This window comes from Stylophora pistillata, chromosome 3 (assembly GCF_964205215.1).
Source record: "Stylophora pistillata chromosome 3, jaStyPist1.2, whole genome shotgun sequence".
Classification (NCBI taxonomy): domain Eukaryota; kingdom Metazoa; phylum Cnidaria; class Anthozoa; order Scleractinia; family Pocilloporidae; genus Stylophora; species Stylophora pistillata.
In genome coordinates, this window is record NC_142521.1 from 9945765 (window position 1) to 9963890 (window position 18126).

Consider the following 18126-nt stretch of genomic DNA (forward strand, 5'->3'; position numbering starts at 1 on the left):
TCATTATTATTATTATTATTGTTTTTAGAAGATTTGACGGAACAAGTAAGCTTCTTTTTTGTCAGTCATTTCGGTCTTATGGACTGACTACGAGTTTCACGAGCTCGAGAGTTAAGAGAGAACATCTTTTTGACAGCGAGATTCTCGAACAAATCCATAAACTTATATATAACAGTTGGTGACATCGCAGTGCTGCGGGGAGTTTTTATACTTGGCGGTCGAATTTTTCGGGTAAACTAAGAGAGCGACAGCAACGAGAGCGTGGGGAAGCAACGGAGCATCTGCTTCTTATGTATCTTTTTCAACTTCTGTGTAATGAGGATTCCGATTAAAGATCCTTTTGACTACACACAGCTTGAAAATATATCTTAACTCCCTTCCAAACTCATACCGTGGAAACCTCTGCCTGCGTTTTCATTATCACCCTTTTAGTTAACAACTTTTCTTTCCTTGATGTTTTATTTGTATGCCCTTCAGCAAATTTCAATCCGATTCAGACTTGAACGCAAAACGGCCGGGTCGGCCGTTTTGCGTTCTTGTTTGTACCATATACTCACTTTGTTTGGGAATTTAGGCCTTGGGAGGAAACGAGATCACTAAGGATCGAGTGATGTACCTGTGGATTTCATCTTGTTGTGTTCAAATCTTCCTACAATTTTATTTGCATATTTGTCGGGTTTCTTCTGTCGCAGTTTGTAATAACTGTCGCACTTCGTAACAACGCTTGTAGCAGGCACTTCGTAAAATACTTGACATAGATATTCGGAGGACGAGTAGACTAAGTAATAGCGTCATTTCTGTTGATAATAACGATAGGAATGATATTGATAATAATAACAATAGTGAAGTTGACTATGATGGGTTATTTAAGTGATGATAATGATAGTGATGTTCAGCATACTGTCAGTAAGAGCAGTGTTTCCCTCAACGAAGACACCAGGTGCGGCTACAAGGGGTAGTACAGTTATCTACTCCACCTACGCGGACGACCTCGAGACCAAAAGAGCGTCCATAATAGCAAATATTAGTGTCCTTGGGGCGAGAGTTGACTGAAAACATATCTTGCAGTCTTTTCTGCATAGATGAGTTGAATTGATAACTGCAATTTCCCGGGAAGATTTTGAAGCTGAAGAATGCAGCTAGTGTCTCCGTTGAAGGACACATAAATAATACTGCACTTACTAATAACACTATCATTGTCATCAGCATTCAGCAATATATCTATAACAAATTTATTGCGAAGTGCGACAGAACTTGTGTTTGTGGCCATTATTCTTTTCGGCTACCTCTTATGGAGGCGAAGCCAAATACGTCGTAGAAATTAGTCTATGAGACTAAGTAGTAATAGGATGCCAAACTTCACCAGATGTTGATCTATTGTTAGTTGGGGAGTATCTTTAATAACTTAAAGCTTTTTTAAAACTGATCCGAGCTCCCCAAGATCAGTGGTTAAAGATTTTTTGGAGGACTGTTGTGGTTTTTTCTTATACTTCGGTCTTTTCAAAGTAAAAATCGTTCATGAACATGAAAGTGATCTGTGCAGGACTGAGTAAAACAGGAACCACATCCATGGCGACAGCTTTGCGGATTCTCGGCCTCGCCGTGTACGACTGGTCGGAACACTGCACCATTCATGTAGACGAGTGGCTCAATATTCTTCACAGGGGCAAGATACCCGACTTTTCCGCTATGTACAACAATGTTGACGCAGTGACTGACCTTCCAGCAGCGATTTGGTTTCAAGAAATCCTTGAGGTATTTCCAGATGCAAAAGTCATTTTAACAGTTCGAGACAACGAAGATGTTTGGGTGAGGAGTTGGTCAAAACAGCAAGAGGTGGAGAACAACCTTAATGGCTGCTGGTTTCCGACAAGGATACTGGAGAGGCAGTGGCTCTACCATAAATATTATGCACTTGCGGATGCAACGAATTCCGCAGCTTTTGGAAGCCTAAACCCAAAATCAGTTGTTCTGTTCAAGAAGAAGTATCGCGAGCATAATGAACGAGTGAAAGTTGTCGTTCGAAAGGAAAACTTGTTGATCTTCAACGTGAAGCAGGGCTGGGGACCTCTCTGCGAATTTCTCAAGTGTCAGATCCCGACGCAAGAGCCCTTTCCTCGGATAAATGTAGCATTATCGAATACCTTTGAAAAAATGGCAAAACGTCAGCAAGAGGTAAAATTAAAATTACTTCTAGTTTTTATTTCATTATGCGTTTTTCAATGTTTTCTATACATGCTTTTTGTATGAATCTAGGCTAAGGAAGGAATTGAAAGCATTTCCGAGAGTTATCTTTTAATATCGTATTTTCAACTTGACTTTTGTCACGATTGAATTGTACTCACTGAAAAGTTTTCAACTTGAAAATCGATTGCTGTTAAAAAGCATTCCGCCAATTTTTAGACTTGACTAAACTTTCTGCTGAATTGTTTCTATGCTAACAGCATTTTTATCATTTATGCAGTGGTGATAATTACAAAATCCACATTCTCAGATAATAATAATACTAAATAATACAAGAATTTATATAGCGCCATTTCTGTGAGCTCAATGGCGCTTTACAATAATCGTAATTCTAAAAATAAAAAATTTGAACATTTAAGTTATTATAGAACGTCTATGACAGTCGTAGAATTTAATTTCAAAAACAAGATACAATCGACCCTCTAAGATCAACTAAGGTAAATATATACAATAAAGAGAAAAAAAGGGTAGTCAACTAACAAATAAAAGCCTCTCTTAAAAGTCGTGTTTTAATCTCATTTTTAAAAACATCAAGGTTATTGGATTGATCATATGTCATCAGTTTAGGGAGTTCCAGAGCCTGGGCGCAGCAACTAGATCAGCTAGATCTGTCACCGTAAAACTTGAGATTAGACTTTGGTGTTACAAGGAGATTATTTGAAGAAGATCGTATTGCCTCGTCGGAGTAGAGGAGATCTGCATTATATATTGACGCCATGCTATTTAGTGCTTTGTAAGTAAGAAGCAGTATTTTGTACGTAATTCGTTGTCTGACTGGTAGCCAGTATAGTCTACGAAGAACTCGTGTCATATGTTCTAAACTTCGAGTTCTAGTAACCAGTCGAGCTGCGCAGTTTTATACATACTGAGCCTATCAATAACCGATTGAGGTAAGCTCTATAGAAGGGCATTACGGATGATTATATAATTTTCAAATCATACTTCTTTTGAGTACTGTGGTCAAGTTTTTGCTCTTGAAAAAGTCATTAGGTTCTCTTGTCAAAATTCACAAAAAAGTATGGTTTGATACTAGACTGATTTACGTAGAGAATGGTATAACAACAGCTTGTTCCTGACCACATGGTTGAAGGTTAAACTGGATGCTACTGTAGCGGAACTACTCAGTATTCGTTCCTTTGTAATCTTCAGTTCAATTAACGCATAGGATTTGGCTAAATTCATGATTTTACACAATATGCTAATTGTATAAACACAAAAGAATGTGACACAAGGCATGGACCATCTACCATCTACACTACCCCTGATGGAATCAGTAATGGGCTAAACCACCATTTCTGTAGCGTAGGGCCAGTTTTAGCAAATGAGATTCCCCTCACAGACGCAAAGTTTACCGACTATCTTCTTCCTCTGCCACATGTCTTTTCTCTAACTAAAACATCTAACGATATCGTACTAAAACTGATTCAATCGTTACCGCTGAACAAGGCAAGTGGTCTTGATGGTATTTCTGCTAAACTATTAAGAGAGGCGGGACCTATTGTCTCTGCATCCTTGACCTACATCACAAATAGATCTTTAACTACCGGTACAATCATCAGGAAAAATGATTTTTCCTGATGATTGGAAGGTAGCCAGACTCACTCCTATTTACAAGGATGATATCAAAACTAATCCAAATAATTATAGACCTATATCTGTCTTGCTGATTGTCAGTAAACTTATTGAGAGAGTAGTCTTCAACCAGTTGTATGTTCTTTTAATGAGGCATGATTTACTTGCCGATGCTCAGTTGGGTTTTTGACCTTGTCATTCCACTTTGACTGCCCTTCTAGATATAACCAATGATTGGTTTTCTAATATGGATAATGGCTGACTAAATGGAGTTCTTTTTCTCCATCTTAAAAAAGCTTTCGATACTGTTGATCATGAATTACTACTTAAAAAGCTGAATTTCTATGGGGTTGATTCTATAAGCTTAAAATGGTTTCAATCGTATCTGACTGATCGTAAGCAAATAACTTATGTTAATGCTTCTCTTTCTGATTATGGCTCAACTGTGTGTGGTGTCCCTAAAGGTTCCATCCTGGGACCTTTATTATTCTTGATTTATATAAATGATCTTCCCGCGAGTAATCTATCCTCAACACCAAGACTGTATGCTGATGATACTTGTCTTACCCTTATTGCTCATGATCCTACTGATCTACAAATAAAGCTGAACAGTGATCTAAAAAAATCCAGTCTTGGCTCCAAGCAAATAAACTTAGTCTTAATGTGAAGAAAACTAAATATTCCATTATTTCTATTCAATACAAGATCCCACGTCTAGATCATCAACCTGATGTAAGAATAAATGGACATTCTGTGGATAGAGTGAGAACCCAGAGCTATCTAGGAGTCGAAATTGATGATACTTTAACGTGGCACTCTCAAATTGATCAGATTGTTAAAAAGTATCAGCCGGCCTGGCAATTATAAAGCGGGCCAGGGCCGTAGTGCCGCGTGACACCTTAATTCACATGTACAATTCCCTGGTTGTTCCATTTTTCGACTACTGTAGCCCAGTATGCGGTTGTATCAGAAAATGCCGATCTGAGAGACTCCAGAAGCTGCAGAATAGAGCTGCTCGTATAATAACCAATTCTGATAATATGACGCCATCTGCTAGTTTATTACATGACTTTGGCTGGGATACACTTGAAAAAAGGCGTACGAAACAGCTAGCAATTACTATGTATAAGGTGGTCAATAATCACTTTCCACCTCGCCTTCATAATCTTTTTCAAACAACGCCGCAGGTCCATACCTATAATTTGAGGGACTCGGCTCATAATCTCTTTACTCCCAGACCACTCTCTGAAGCCGGAAAACGTAGCCTGCAGTATCGAGGTGCTACACAATGGAATAGCCTCTCAACTATTAGCAAAACCCAGACCACTGTTACTGTCTTCAAAGAATCCCTGCTGACATAGCAATTGCTTTTTGTTATAATTTTAACGATCTTTTTATTTTAGGATTTAATAGCTCTTATTGTACGAAAAGTTGTAGTATTAGTATTTAGTTTTAGCACTACTGTTGGTATATAGTATTGGAATATTAGAATCAGCATGAGTTGTATTAATTAGTAGAAATAGCGCTCGTTCTAGATTGCTTATGAATTATTATTTGTATATTTAACTTGCACACGGCTCGATGGAAGAGCATATTTTATGTGAAATTGATACCGTGTATAAATAAAGCTTATGTATGTGTGTATGCTTATGTATGTATGTATGTATGTATGTATGGACGCACGAAAATTTGTGTAGTTAGAATGACAGCACACAATGAGTTAATAATTGTAAGCTATAATTTGTTGCTCGTTTCGATAGTTCTCTCTTCTCTTGAAGAATCAAGGCGTCTCAAAATATCAGGCATCGATTGTTTTAATGGAGGTTTTCAATGTGAGTTCAACTGTAGCGTTACCCTTGCATTACTTAGTTTTTGGTCACGTCACAAGTCATGCGCATTAAGCGTAAAGCGGACCTCGTGCTTTCATATTTCGATGGTGCTCCATAAAAAAACGATAGCACCCAAATTTTTTGTAGATTTATCGTTTCTGTTTGGTTTTTCGTGCACGTTTTCGCCCCAAGATCGGGATAGAGGTACGCCCTTAAAGTTACTTATTGTAATCGCTCTAACGTTGTTTGTCATTTTAATTCCTTTTATTTCTTAATTCATCGGTTCAGTCACCGACATTCACTAATTTCGCGATATACTTATTTCTTCTTGTATAATGTTTATCATTCGGATCGGCTAACGATTTCACTTATCGTGCCTTGAATCGATTAAGCTATAGTTAGGTTTTTAGCTTGGTTATTGCATCCTTGTTTCAGTTTTTACGTGTTGGACCACATTAAAGAATAACCTCATTTAACTCTACGTCGTGGTGTTTGTCTTCAATGTGAGATTCGACTTAGTTCGTCAACCTATCGCCGCCAAATCAACCTTGAGTGCTTTCTTCTTACCTGGACGAGGCATGCACGCAAAGCCAGTGCATGGCCTCCTCCAGTTACGGGATCCGGCGTGAGCCTTCAGCTGAGCACAAATTGTCCATGTAGCCAACTAGACCTAACCTTACTCAGACAAGCGTTATTGACCTACGAAGAGAAGTAAAACATCTCCAGCTTGTCAATCTTGATACTCTGGAAACTTTTCGACACAAAAAAATGTCAGAGAGGGTTTCCCTTTATCACCAAAGCTCTTTATTAAATGAGTAGATATCTGTGCTAATGCTGTATATTAGACTGCTATAAGTCGTACGATGGAGGAGTTTGATTGTAAATGTCTTCTGTGTCAACTATACTTCATTCCGAAAGAGCTCTACGGAGTACGTTAGAGATTCTTGTCGTGAAGATATTATAATGAAAACGCTAAAATCAACTAAAAACAAAACCAAATTAAAATGCTCGTTCTGGACAATGTGAGATAACCCAAATTTTAGACTAAAAATTGTTGAGTGTTCGTTCGTGTACGATTTATGGATAAAATCTTGTTGTTCACATGCTAGAAACTCGTGCCATTTCTTGGAAAATACCTCCCTTCTTGTTCATGAGTGAGTCAAATTTGTCAAATTCATCGATCTCTCCATCTTTTAACACCAAAATTATGTCGCAGTCTTTGATAGTATTCAAACGGTGAGCTATAGTGATTGCTGTACTGTCCTTCAGTTTATCACGCACTACATTCCAGATTGTTTGTTCTGTGTCTGGATCAACGTGCGCTGTAGGTTCGTCCAATACGATTATCTTGCTTCGCTGCAACAACACACGGGCCAAGCAAATTAACTGCCGCTCTCCTACACTGATATTTGTTCCATTTTCCATTAACACGTAGCCCAACTGTCCTTCCAGGCTTTCTACCAAACCTTTCAGCTGCACTTCCTCTAAAACTCGCCAAAGATCCACATCCTCATAGCGGTTCAACACATCCAGATTTCTTCTCAATGATCCACTAAAAAGAATAGGATTTTGACCAAGAACTGAAATACATTTTCTGGCGTCTTGAATGTTTATCTCTTTTATTGGAATGTTATCGATTATAATCTCACCGACAGCATCAGGCATGCGCATGAGAGCTGACACAAAAGACGACTTTCCTGCACCCGTGCGGCCAGCTAAACCAATCTTTTCTCCTCCATTGATGCAAAAATTAACCTTTTTCAGTACCTGTGGTCCGCCAGGGTAGTAGGTCAATGACACATTTTTGAATGTGATGCTCCCTTCATGCGGCCAGTGTTCCGGAGGACGCCTCTCTACCTTATATCCAGGTTCAGGGTCAATTTTGGTGAAGGAGATAACTCGTTCAACTGAGGTCATGTAATTCTCTACGTCCGAAATTTTTCTGACAGCCAATGCAAACAAACCGTTTGCCTGTATGACGTACACAAATGAGAGCCCAGCGGATGCTGATAGAAAAAAATAGAAACAGTCAAAACATGTAGATTGGTAAAGGAGATGATAGGAGATGCATGTTAATTATCAACTAAGGATGTAAAATTACCGGCATCTTGAGCCGTGAAAGCTGCTACAAGAGTCACTGCACCAATTAAAAGAGAGGCGACAATATCCAAGCGTACACTTAGCCATCTCCCACTAGCAATCACCATAATGTACGACTGATTATGAACATCTTGAGATCTGCCAGATAAAGGAAGAATTTGACTCAGATCAAATAATAAATTGCAGATGTAATATCATCTGTCTCGGATTCTTTGGAAGTAAAACTGATTATTGTTCAATCCAAGATAAACTCGAATTTCTTCGTGACATCTTTATTCAAAGTACACTCATCCAGGTGAGACACGACAACCTCGGGAAGTTTCGCTTTGTTTTACGTGCGTACTAAGTTACTGTCTCAGTAGCTACCACCGTCATAAACTCACCTGCAAAACGCATCTATGAAATGGCTTTGTCTTCCCCTTGTACGAATAGTTTCCAGTCCTATTAGGGTTTCTGAAATATGAGAGAAGACTGGACTGCGACTTATGGACTCCAACCGTTTAAGTTCCATAGAGCTCTTCAAGTAATAATTGATTATTAACACAACTATCACGGTCATTGGAATGACAGCAAACAGAAGCCATAGGTTGGAGGCAATTGGCAGAAGTACTGCGGTAAAAACCAGCAAAAGCATGTGAAATGCAAATATAAATGATTTGGGCAACACCTCATCCACACAACCTATGTCGTTAGAAAAGCGATTAAGGACTCTTCCGGAGGGATTTGAATCAAAGAACAAAACCGGTGCTTGTAAAATAGCCACAACCATCTTTTCATGAATTCGTTCAGCGGATTTCAGAGAAACCAGAAGGAATGCGTATGCTCGAGTAAAGGCGAATATGGAGCAGGCACCAACGAGACTTCCGTAGATTATTAGATTTGTCTTGTCTTTCCATTCTTTCGAAGTCTTCGTTGTAAGAAATGAGATCCAGACTTCTGGGGCAACTATTGAGGCTATAACAGATGAAAAAGAAAGAAAAGTGAAAACACATTTATTAGCACTTCAACAAGAAGAGGTGGGTGTAATTATACAACAAATACACAGTCGGATGTGAATGATAAAATAGATTGAAAATGAACGAGTAAAAAACTGGAAAGCAGACGCGACATTTCTTTCTTAAGCCTCTCAAACATGCGGTTCATGACTGTTCTGCGAAGAGAGATATCCTCAGACGTGGCTTAATAAGCGCGTTCTCTAGAGAGTTAAGGTTTCGTAAACAAATACATATTTTAATTTACAGCTAGTAGGCGACCTGGCAATCCTGACTCGCAGTAAGTTAAAAACTCTCCAGTAGATCATACTCTGATTACCTTGTGTGAAAAGAGAGAAACAAACAACTGCAATAATCACCAGTGGGTGGACTCCACTCCTGAAGTATTCCCAGTAAAGCTTGGATATCAATACCCCAATTGAACGATCTTCGTGGACCATTTCCAGACCTTTGCCTTTATCAGAAACTCGAGTAATATCTGTACATTTATCGGAATCTTCAGATTTTTCACTAATCCTGTGACCAAAGCTTCCCTCTGATTTAGTGCTATCATCAGGAGCCGCCTTAAAGAGCGGGTCCATGGTTGAACTTATGACGCCTTTTTCTTGCAGCTCAGTGAAGCAACCCTTTTCTAGCACACGCCCTTTACACAACAAAATGGCTTCTTCTGCGTCTTTCATATGCTGTGCTTGATGGGAAGTCAGCAGACAGGTTTTATTGCTCAGGACGCCTTTAATGCATTTTTCAAAGATGTACCGTCCAACCTTATAATCAACAGCGCTCAGCGGATCATCCAATAGATAAAAATCTTTGTCTACATAAACTGCGCGTGCTAAACTCAATCTTGCTTGCTGTCCTCCGCTCAGAAGCTCACCGCGTTCTCCAACAATCGTTTGATCTTCGTCGGGAAATCGCTGGATGTCTTCTTTAAGAGCACAGGCTTCGATTATTCTGTTGTATTTAGATTCCTCGTAGGGCTGACCAAATAAAAGGTTTTCTCTTATTGTTCCAGAAAAAATCCAAGGTATCTGGGGAAGATAACTGATCGTCCCTTGCAAATTTATCGTTCCGCAAGTTGGACGGATTTCTCCAGCGATCACGGAAAGAAGAGTAGATTTCCCGCTGCCAACGGGTCCGGTAATGACCGTTAAACTTTTAAACGGTATGACAAGCTCAATATCCCGCAAAATAAGTTCTCCTTCCCGATCATTTTGCTTGAATGTTACATTTGACACACGCAACAATGTAGACTTATCCAAATCGTTTAATTTACCAGCAGCACCGGAAATGTGATCCGTTTTCTCGAGAAAATCACTCTCTTTGTTACCCGGGTCTTCTTCACAAACTTCATCATCTTCCAAGTCTGGTAAAAGGAGAAAGTCTTCGATTCTGCCGAACGAGACATATGCATCGTATGTTGTGAGAAAACAATTTGCCAAGCAAATGCAAACGTTTCGCCTGATAATACTCAGAAAAGAGATAATAACAAAAAGCTTTACAGGCGTAATGGTCTGACCAGTCAGTATCATGGCAAAGACAGAAAATAGGGTTGCCATTGGCCTTGCACTGAACATCAGGCCATCGACACTAGACAGAATGGCGTTCCTTTTATTTATGATGCTGATTTCACGCCTGAAAATAGAAAGAGAGAATACCACTCTGAACGGTAAATATTAAATTTCCCTTTCTTTTTTCGTGCTCATATTATCATGCTCTCTGATGCAATTTTAAGGATCCTGAGAGGGTTAAAAATGGTTCTTATCCTTAGCAAGTTGCCTCAGGAAAGATGCTAATGCAAAAATAATGTCTCCCCTATTCCAAATGCTAAGCCCGCAACTGACCAGGGAATTTTTTTGATGCTGTATCTCATATGCACTCACAACAGAGGCGCAAAGCTATAGTCTTAATTTGTAGAAAGTAAGAGCAAAACCTTTCAAAGAAGAAAATCAGTAATTAACACTTTGTAGAAGGGAGTTCAAAATAAGTTTAAAGCTAATTTCTGTACAGGAGCAAATTGCCTCTCGAGCAATCAACTGCAAGCCCAGATCGTCTTTGTCTTGTTGCCATAGACATGCTCGTTTCTAGGCTCAGATTGAAAATCAGTTCAACGATTCATGTTTTCCTCACCTTCGAAAATCTCCTATCTTTGCTCCATATGTGTCTTCCCACGCATGCATTTTGATGGAGCGTATCCCGCAAATCACCTGGTTCATCAAGGAGATGCGTAGATCAGACATTGCTGCTGTGCGAAGGCGCAGAACAGCGTTAACGTGCGACAAAGAGGCGAAACATGGTAGAAGGACTAAAAGAAAGATGACTCCTATAACAGCTTGCCAGCCAATCAAGTAATCAAGCAGAAACAAGGTGGCCACACATTCCAGGATAGCGAAAGGAAAGTGGAAAAACCACGTGATGAAATCTTCTTCCACTCTTTTAATATCATTGGAGATTAAATCAAACACGTGCCCGGTTGTAAATTTCAAAAGCTTCTGTTTGCTGAGTGATAGCGTCTGCAAATTTAAAAAACCTCTTGAATTTACTTGGCATTGCAATAATGGGCTTCTGTTTGGTGCTAGCCAAGGAACTAAAAACGTAGGGAAGCCTTAACCCGAGGCTTGACACCAATAGATAGTTCAGAGACTGATGAATAAATGAAGTAAGTTTCTAAAGAAACTGTGACGTTGCTCCCACGTCGTCACTATGTTCCTACCAATAGTGCAACTCCTTTTTCTGCATATAAACACACACCTAACGTATAGTTCCTTCATACGCTTTAACAAGGGGCTGACACTTGAAACGGCAGCTTTGAAACCCTTTGCGGTGACCAATTTACAATAAGAACTCAGCTGATAAACCCCAAATTACCCATGCCAGTTCAGGGGCTAGCCTATTAGAAAGGTACGAAGGGCTTTTCATGCCAGTCCAGTTACATCAGTAGTCGTCAAGAGTCCCCCTGGAAAGGCCTTTCAGTTTTCTTTTTCTTTTTCCCGCGGGCTAGGTTACATAGTTATGCTTGGCTTTGTTTATTTTGTGGTTGAGTTTATGCCGTTGCTTAAAGAAAAGTAGGATTTTCTTAATTGCACTTACCTTGCGGTACACCAGACCTCGCAGGGCGCTACCTACTCTGATCCCCAACAGCTCACACCTGTAACTCTGCTGATGCATTCCAAGTCCTCCAATTAATGCAAGGAAACACAAAGTTAAAGCACAACCATAAAAATAAAGATTTTTCCCCGTTCCGCCTGACATAAGGTTGGAAACGAGATATCCCAGAAGCAATGGACACATGATGCGATAACTCGAAAACAAAGTATTCCCGAAATAAATGATCATGGCATCCTTTACAGAGAGAAATCTCAGCGCGCTTTTCCAGAGTTTAGGTCTTTTCCCTTTTCTTTTACAATCACGTCTCTCACTGTTCCAGTTCGCTCGAAGCTCGTTGGTCAAAAACATGGTTGAGTTTTCCTTTGATAAGGGTAAAAAGTCGCTCGAATCTAAAGGTCGTTCACTGCCTTTCTTAAGGATACCGTTCATCCATCGAAAGAAAACAGCAGACAGTACACTAACTTCATCATCGTCATCATTTGGGATTCTCGCGTATTCACCTTTCCAAGCCATTACTTGAGATCTAAAAGCCTGTACAAAAAAGGAATGAAAACAGACTGAATCCGATGTGAGTAAAATATTGGAAACATTTCGCAATCTTAGTCAAGAAACTGAAAAACTACCAACGTTGATAATAGCTTGTAAAAAATTTCCCATGTTAGTTGCATAGATTTTGGAGTCAAGTCAACGTAACTGGACGACCGAAGAGCTCTGAGTTTTTTTCATTCACCTCTTTATCTCAGAAAAGTTAAATACTGATCGTCCTCTAATGGCTGTTAGGAAAATAGATTGACTTGATTTTAAGTATCTCGATCGTCAAAGGAATTTCAAATCGGTGACTTATAGCCTTACATACTGGCTGAATGAAGATAAAGCGAACCTGAATAAAAGATAATCTTACAGGTCTTGAACTGATGCTTTTCTTCGTTTACCGCTCCATCGAATTACATGGTTCATTTAAATACTACCATCCCTTATTACATAATCACGAAAACCACATGCTTTTAAGAACGGTATCTCTTCTCTTTCGGAAATCAAAGGGAACGGAAACAGCAAGTAATAGGGATTGTGATTGAAATTCTGCGTAGGTACCTTCCTACGCATTTCACACATTTTGCACAGATGTAAGTGATAGGTAGGTAACTTATTCATTTATACAAGATGTCCAGCGATAGGTAAGAATCTAGAAATAAGATAACTTTAAAATTGTGAACTGGATTACGAAATCCGAGTAATTTCCAAGTAATTTTTAAATATAATTTAGTATATTAAGTGTTTACGAGCTGATTTTTGGCCTATTTTTGTTGCTAGTTGACGATGTTTTTAGAATTGTTGAAACATAGGATACGAAATTTTATCTTATGGCAGGTAACTTTTCTTGCCGTGATGTTTTATCTGTATGTCTTCCAGCAAGTCTGAACCCAGCCGTTTTGCGTTCTTGTTAACAATATGCGATTCATACATAACAGTTGGAGCCATCACAGCGGTGCGAGGGTTTTAACTTACTGATCGAATATTTCGCGTAAGCTATGAAAGCGACAGCAACGAGAACGTCGGAAAGCTGTCGGTTTAATACATGGAGCATTTTTTACGTGCCTTGTTTCAATTCCTTTTTGATGATGGTTAAATAAAGATCTGTTTGCTTGCACAGAGCTTGAAAATACATCTTAGCTCTGTTCCAGACTTATACCGTGGAAACTTCTACATACCTGTGTGTCGCCCTTTTAGCTGTCAACCTTGCCGTGATGTTTTATCTGTATGCCTTCCAGCGAGTCTGAATCCGGCTGTTTTGTGTTCTTGTCTGTACCATTTACTAATATTAATGTCCTTAAGGCGAGAGTTAATTGAAAACATATCTTGCGGTCTCGTTTGCATAGATGGAGCTGATAACTGCAACTTTAAGGAAGATCTAGACTCCGGAAAAATACAGATGGTGTCTTCGTTGAGGGACGCATAAATATTACTGCTCTTACTAATGTCACTATCAATGTCATCAGCTTTCAAAATCACTATTGTCATCATCATTATTATTGAGATGAATGATAGCTATTATTGTAATGCTTGTCCTCCGAATATCATCGTCTAAGCACATGGAGTTGATAACTATAGAGAAGATATTTGTTTACAAACAGTCTTTGTTATTTAAATTTTCAAAAACTTAATCAAAAGAACTGTTTGTTTCACTAGCCAATAGTTCTCTTGTTGGCATATTAATAAAAGTAGGTGACGTCATTAACATCTTTGCCTTACTCCTGTACACTATGATTATCATTATTTTAACAACCATCATTATCAACCTCGCTATTGTCATTACTATAAATACCATTGTTATCATTGACAGGAATGACGCTAGCACTTAGTCTACTTTTCCTCCGAATATCAATGCCAAGTATATTGTGAAGTGCTAGGAAGTAATGTTACATTGTGCGACAGGTATTACAAACTGCAACAGAAGAACCCCGACAAATGTGCAAATCAAATTGTTTACCCGTCATAATTTATTTGATGCAAACCAACATATTCTGGTGAAACGGTGTGACTGTTTTACATCACCAACGAAAGAAAAGGTAACATCATGAGGGATTTCCATTGTCTATTACATAACCAAACAACATGTGTGCAGCACGTGTTTTCTGCCCATAATACTCTCAGATCCTCCTTCAGCCTAAATGCCCACATAAAGCAAGTATTAGCAGAAATTAGAACACATAAAAATTTATCGACAATACTCTCGGTCCTTCCTAAAGCCAAAATCTTCACACAAAGCAAGTATAAGGCGTTGAAAACAACGCACAATGAAGAAAAATAAGAGCTACTTTAAATCTTAACTTCTGTTGACGTTCCCTTAATCTTTTCAAGGCTCTTGCTACGGGATCTGACACTCGAGGAATTCGCAGAGTGGCTTCCAGCCCTGCTTTACGTTTAATATCAACAAATTTTCAGGCTTTCGGACGACAGCTTTCACGCGTTCATTGCGGCCGATAAATTATTAAAAACAGAGAAGTAGAGTGATGGTTTAAACTTCCAAAAGTAGCGGAGTTCATTGCATTCAGAAGTGCACAGTATTTTCGGTAGAACCATTGCCTCTGCACTGAGTATTTTCATCGGAAGCCAGTAGCCATTAAGGTAGTTGTCCACCTCTAGCTCTTTTATCCATCTCCTAAGCCAAAAATCTTTGTTGTCTCGGACTGTCAAAAAACGGCTTTTGCGTCTGGGAACGTTTCCAGGATTTCTTGAAACCAAAACGCTGCTGGATGGTCAATCACTGCGTCAACGTCCTCGTAAATGGCAGCAAAGTCGGGTGTTTTACCCTTTGAATAATATTGAGCCACCCTTTAGCATGGAAGGCGTAATGATCCGGTTAGTCGTGTACTGTTAAATTATAAGCCGAGTATACGCAAAGCTGCGGCCATGGTTATGGTAACTGTTTTACTTAATCCAGCGCAGATCACTTTCATGTTAATAGGCGATTTTTAACTTGAAAAGAAGGAGAATAATCCATAGAGGCATAAACACTCCACTCATGCCTACCTCAATATTTATCAGTTGATTTAGAAAGATGCTAGAAGCGCGCATTACGTATAATTTTCCCTGATAAAGAATATGACGAGGCGCTATCGTGCACTGGGCTTATCTCGCTGCATGAGCGGCGCGAGAATATTGCTAACAAGCTTTTTTCTAACGTTCCTGTACCAAATCACAAGCTGCATAAGCTCCTGCCGCCCAGGAACGTATCTAGGGTGGACTTAGGGAAAAAGCGCGCTTTTAATTTACCTGTGGTTCGTACGAACAGGTGCCATGATAATTTTATCTTTCGTCATTTACGCACGCTTTGTATAAGCTGACTCTATCTATGTTACCTAATTTTTAATATTTTAAAAGTATGTTACCATTTTTATATATTTTTTAAATTTGTAAATGAATACGTAATTCAACCTTCGGTTGCAATGTTATTCAAATAAACTATCTATCTATCTATCTATCTATCTATCTATCTGGTCTGGGTTTTCAAGGCTTGTCTTGGATAAGCTTAGTCACTGAGGCTCGTCCTCAGAGGAAATTGATCAATATGACGTGATATATAAGGAGTTGGTAGAAGAAAAGTGGCGGCTTGGCGGGCTGAGTGAATTAATTGATGCGGACATATGTAGTTCGTGCATGGCAGGACGGAAAATGCGTCCATTGTAAGTACCTTCTGTTGTCCCATATAGAGCCTTAGAAAAGTTTTCTAAGGCTTTGTATGGGGCAACGGGAGGTACTTACAGTGCACGCGTTTTCCGTCCTGTCATGTTCGGCACGACCAAATATACTTGTTGGAAATGTGAAATTCCAATATGCGCTGCTCAAGAAAAATGGCAGCGAAAATTTGACCTTCATGCCATTTTTTTGCGTTCCCACTTTTTCATCTGGCTAACTGACTGGCAAAAATCCGGTTGGTGCAGCCGGCCAATCATGAAATATCAATTCGACCAATGAAATAGTTCCCCTCCTCTTGTTCCCATACCTCGTGATAATCTATCAATGATTCGACGTCGGTGATAGATCCGTTGTATTCGTCACGACCAACATTAACGTCCATAATCTGTAAAAAAAAAAAACAGAAAATGAACCGTTACGATCTTTACTCAGCCGGTCTTTGTGCTAGAATGGTTAGTTCTCGATGCAACTACCAGCCCTTACCCATTAGTGTATTAGCCAGTTCCAGCCTGTTCTTCACTCCCGCTCAGAGAGAATGAGGCAGTTGGCATTTTTCACAAGACTACGAGCAGTTCCTGCTATTCAGGGAAGTCCGTCACACCGTTAAAAAAAAGTCATTGAAAGAGTATTTGATGTCAGCGCGCTGCGCACCGTGGAAGTGAGAGAATTTTCGTACCTTTCTCACCCAGAGATCGCTGCGGCGCGGCGCGGCGCGGCGCGGTGCGGCGCGGTGCAGTAGGCTGACATCAATTGTTTGTTTTTCCGACACTCGCTCAACGGAGTTGGCCGAAAAGAGGGAGGACTGCTTGTAGTCTAATTTTGTACAGATAATCACATGATTTTGAGTGAAAATTGTAACAAATAAATGCTACATGCTTAGCAGTTTCGGTGACACGGTCTCAAATAGGCCACTGAAATAAGAGTTAGTCAAAAAGTTCGCAAAATTTCTCCATTGAGAACGGTTCTTAACTTCTTGAGTACAGCAGATGTTCGTTAAGAAATATAAAGTGATATCTACCGCTGATTAAAGATGATTGCAGTTTCGAGGCTTTATTTGAACTAATTTACAAATATTCGAAAGTTAAAGACATCAGCAATAACTTTTTAATTATGCGGAAAATTTTCAAATTTACTGGTTTCTTTTCCCTTTTTCTTAACCAGCAAAAACAGTTACGCTTCAATTTAACCGTAAAAACAGTGTCCCAGGCAAGTATCTCATTTATTTAACCATGCTTAATAAGGTAAATATTAACAGGGTGCACCTCCTAAAAACCTCAGTGTGAACTTGAGTGAAGTGCTGACTTTAATTTTCAGTCGCAAACCCACAGAGAAAGCTCATTTCCCCCTTTATTCTTTGAATATCTTGATTCTGTTGAAGGCTTTCAAAGTAGATCACAATAGCTCTATAAACCTTTTCCCAATAATCGCCTAGGTTAGTGACTTCTTTTACACATACATGTGGCATTCTAGAAGGTCCCGGGTGCTTGCAAAATAACTATATTCATCATTATAGTATCGCTTTGTAGAGTATTGTAGAAATTCCACCTCGTTATATGAAATGGCTTCTGTATACACATCATCGCATGATTACGCTTTCTAGAACTTTCTAGAGACCCTTTTTGTTAAGCGTCTGTCATTACAAAACACAAAAGGGTCTTTCAGTTCATTCAACTTTGATATTAAAAAAAAAGCTTTTGGCGACTCATTCGATAGTCATGCAGTTTTTGCCTCTTACAAATAGCAGACGAATTAACATGACTTGTGAAGATACTCTTAGACAGCTGCCTGTCTTTCTAGATACCCACAAAAAATCACTGGTTAACTGGAAGCGCGCAGGTCTATTTGTATTTTTAGCACTGGTGAATGTGCCTTAAAGCAGACTCGCGATCAATGAGTGAACGTTTAATTGGTTTTGCGCCGCTCAATTTACTGAGGCGGTAAGCTCAATATAAAAATTAATTTGCTCTCTGCATTGGTAAAAAAGAGGAAAAATGATAAGTAAGTGAGTGTAATTTTCTGAGGCAGGAGTTGTGGGAGTCTTAACAAAGGAGCCGTCAGTTAGAAAGAGCTTAAAACTGGGGTGACTT

General features: G+C 39.3%; 2 protein-coding genes and 1 pseudogene across 3 annotated transcripts; 1 reads left to right on the forward strand and 2 right to left on the reverse strand.

Annotated features, from left to right (window-relative positions):
- The first annotated feature begins 923 nt into the window (after positions 1-923).
- Positions 924-2822, forward strand: LOC111322195 (uncharacterized). Its single transcript, XM_088754453.1, has one exon. The coding sequence runs from the start codon at positions 1519-1521 to the stop codon at positions 2248-2250; it is 732 nt and encodes a 243-aa protein (XP_088610579.1). The 5' UTR covers positions 924-1518; the 3' UTR covers positions 2251-2822.
- Positions 2823-5614: 2792 nt separating this feature from the next.
- Positions 5615-14271, reverse strand: LOC111322196 (ATP-binding cassette sub-family C member 4). 2 transcript variants are annotated; one of them, XM_088754837.1, is made up of 7 exons: positions 13552-14271; positions 11825-12373; positions 10865-11247; positions 9057-10369; positions 8129-8699; positions 7747-7883; positions 5615-7651 (listed from the first exon to the last, which is right to left on the reverse strand). In XM_088754837.1, the coding sequence occupies exons 2-7, from the start codon at positions 12353-12355 to the stop codon at positions 6744-6746; spliced, it is 3843 nt and encodes a 1280-aa protein (XP_088610963.1). In that variant the 5' UTR covers positions 12356-12373; positions 13552-14271; the 3' UTR covers positions 5615-6743. The 2 variants fall into 2 exon arrangements, with proteins under 2 accessions (XP_088610963.1, XP_088610962.1); XM_088754836.1 differs by lacking the exon at positions 13552-14271 and adding an exon at positions 12744-12874.
- A 120-nt stretch (positions 14272-14391) lies between these two features.
- LOC148734471 (uncharacterized) lies at positions 14392-15652 on the reverse strand (annotated as a pseudogene).
- Positions 15653-18126: the final 2474 nt, after the last annotated feature.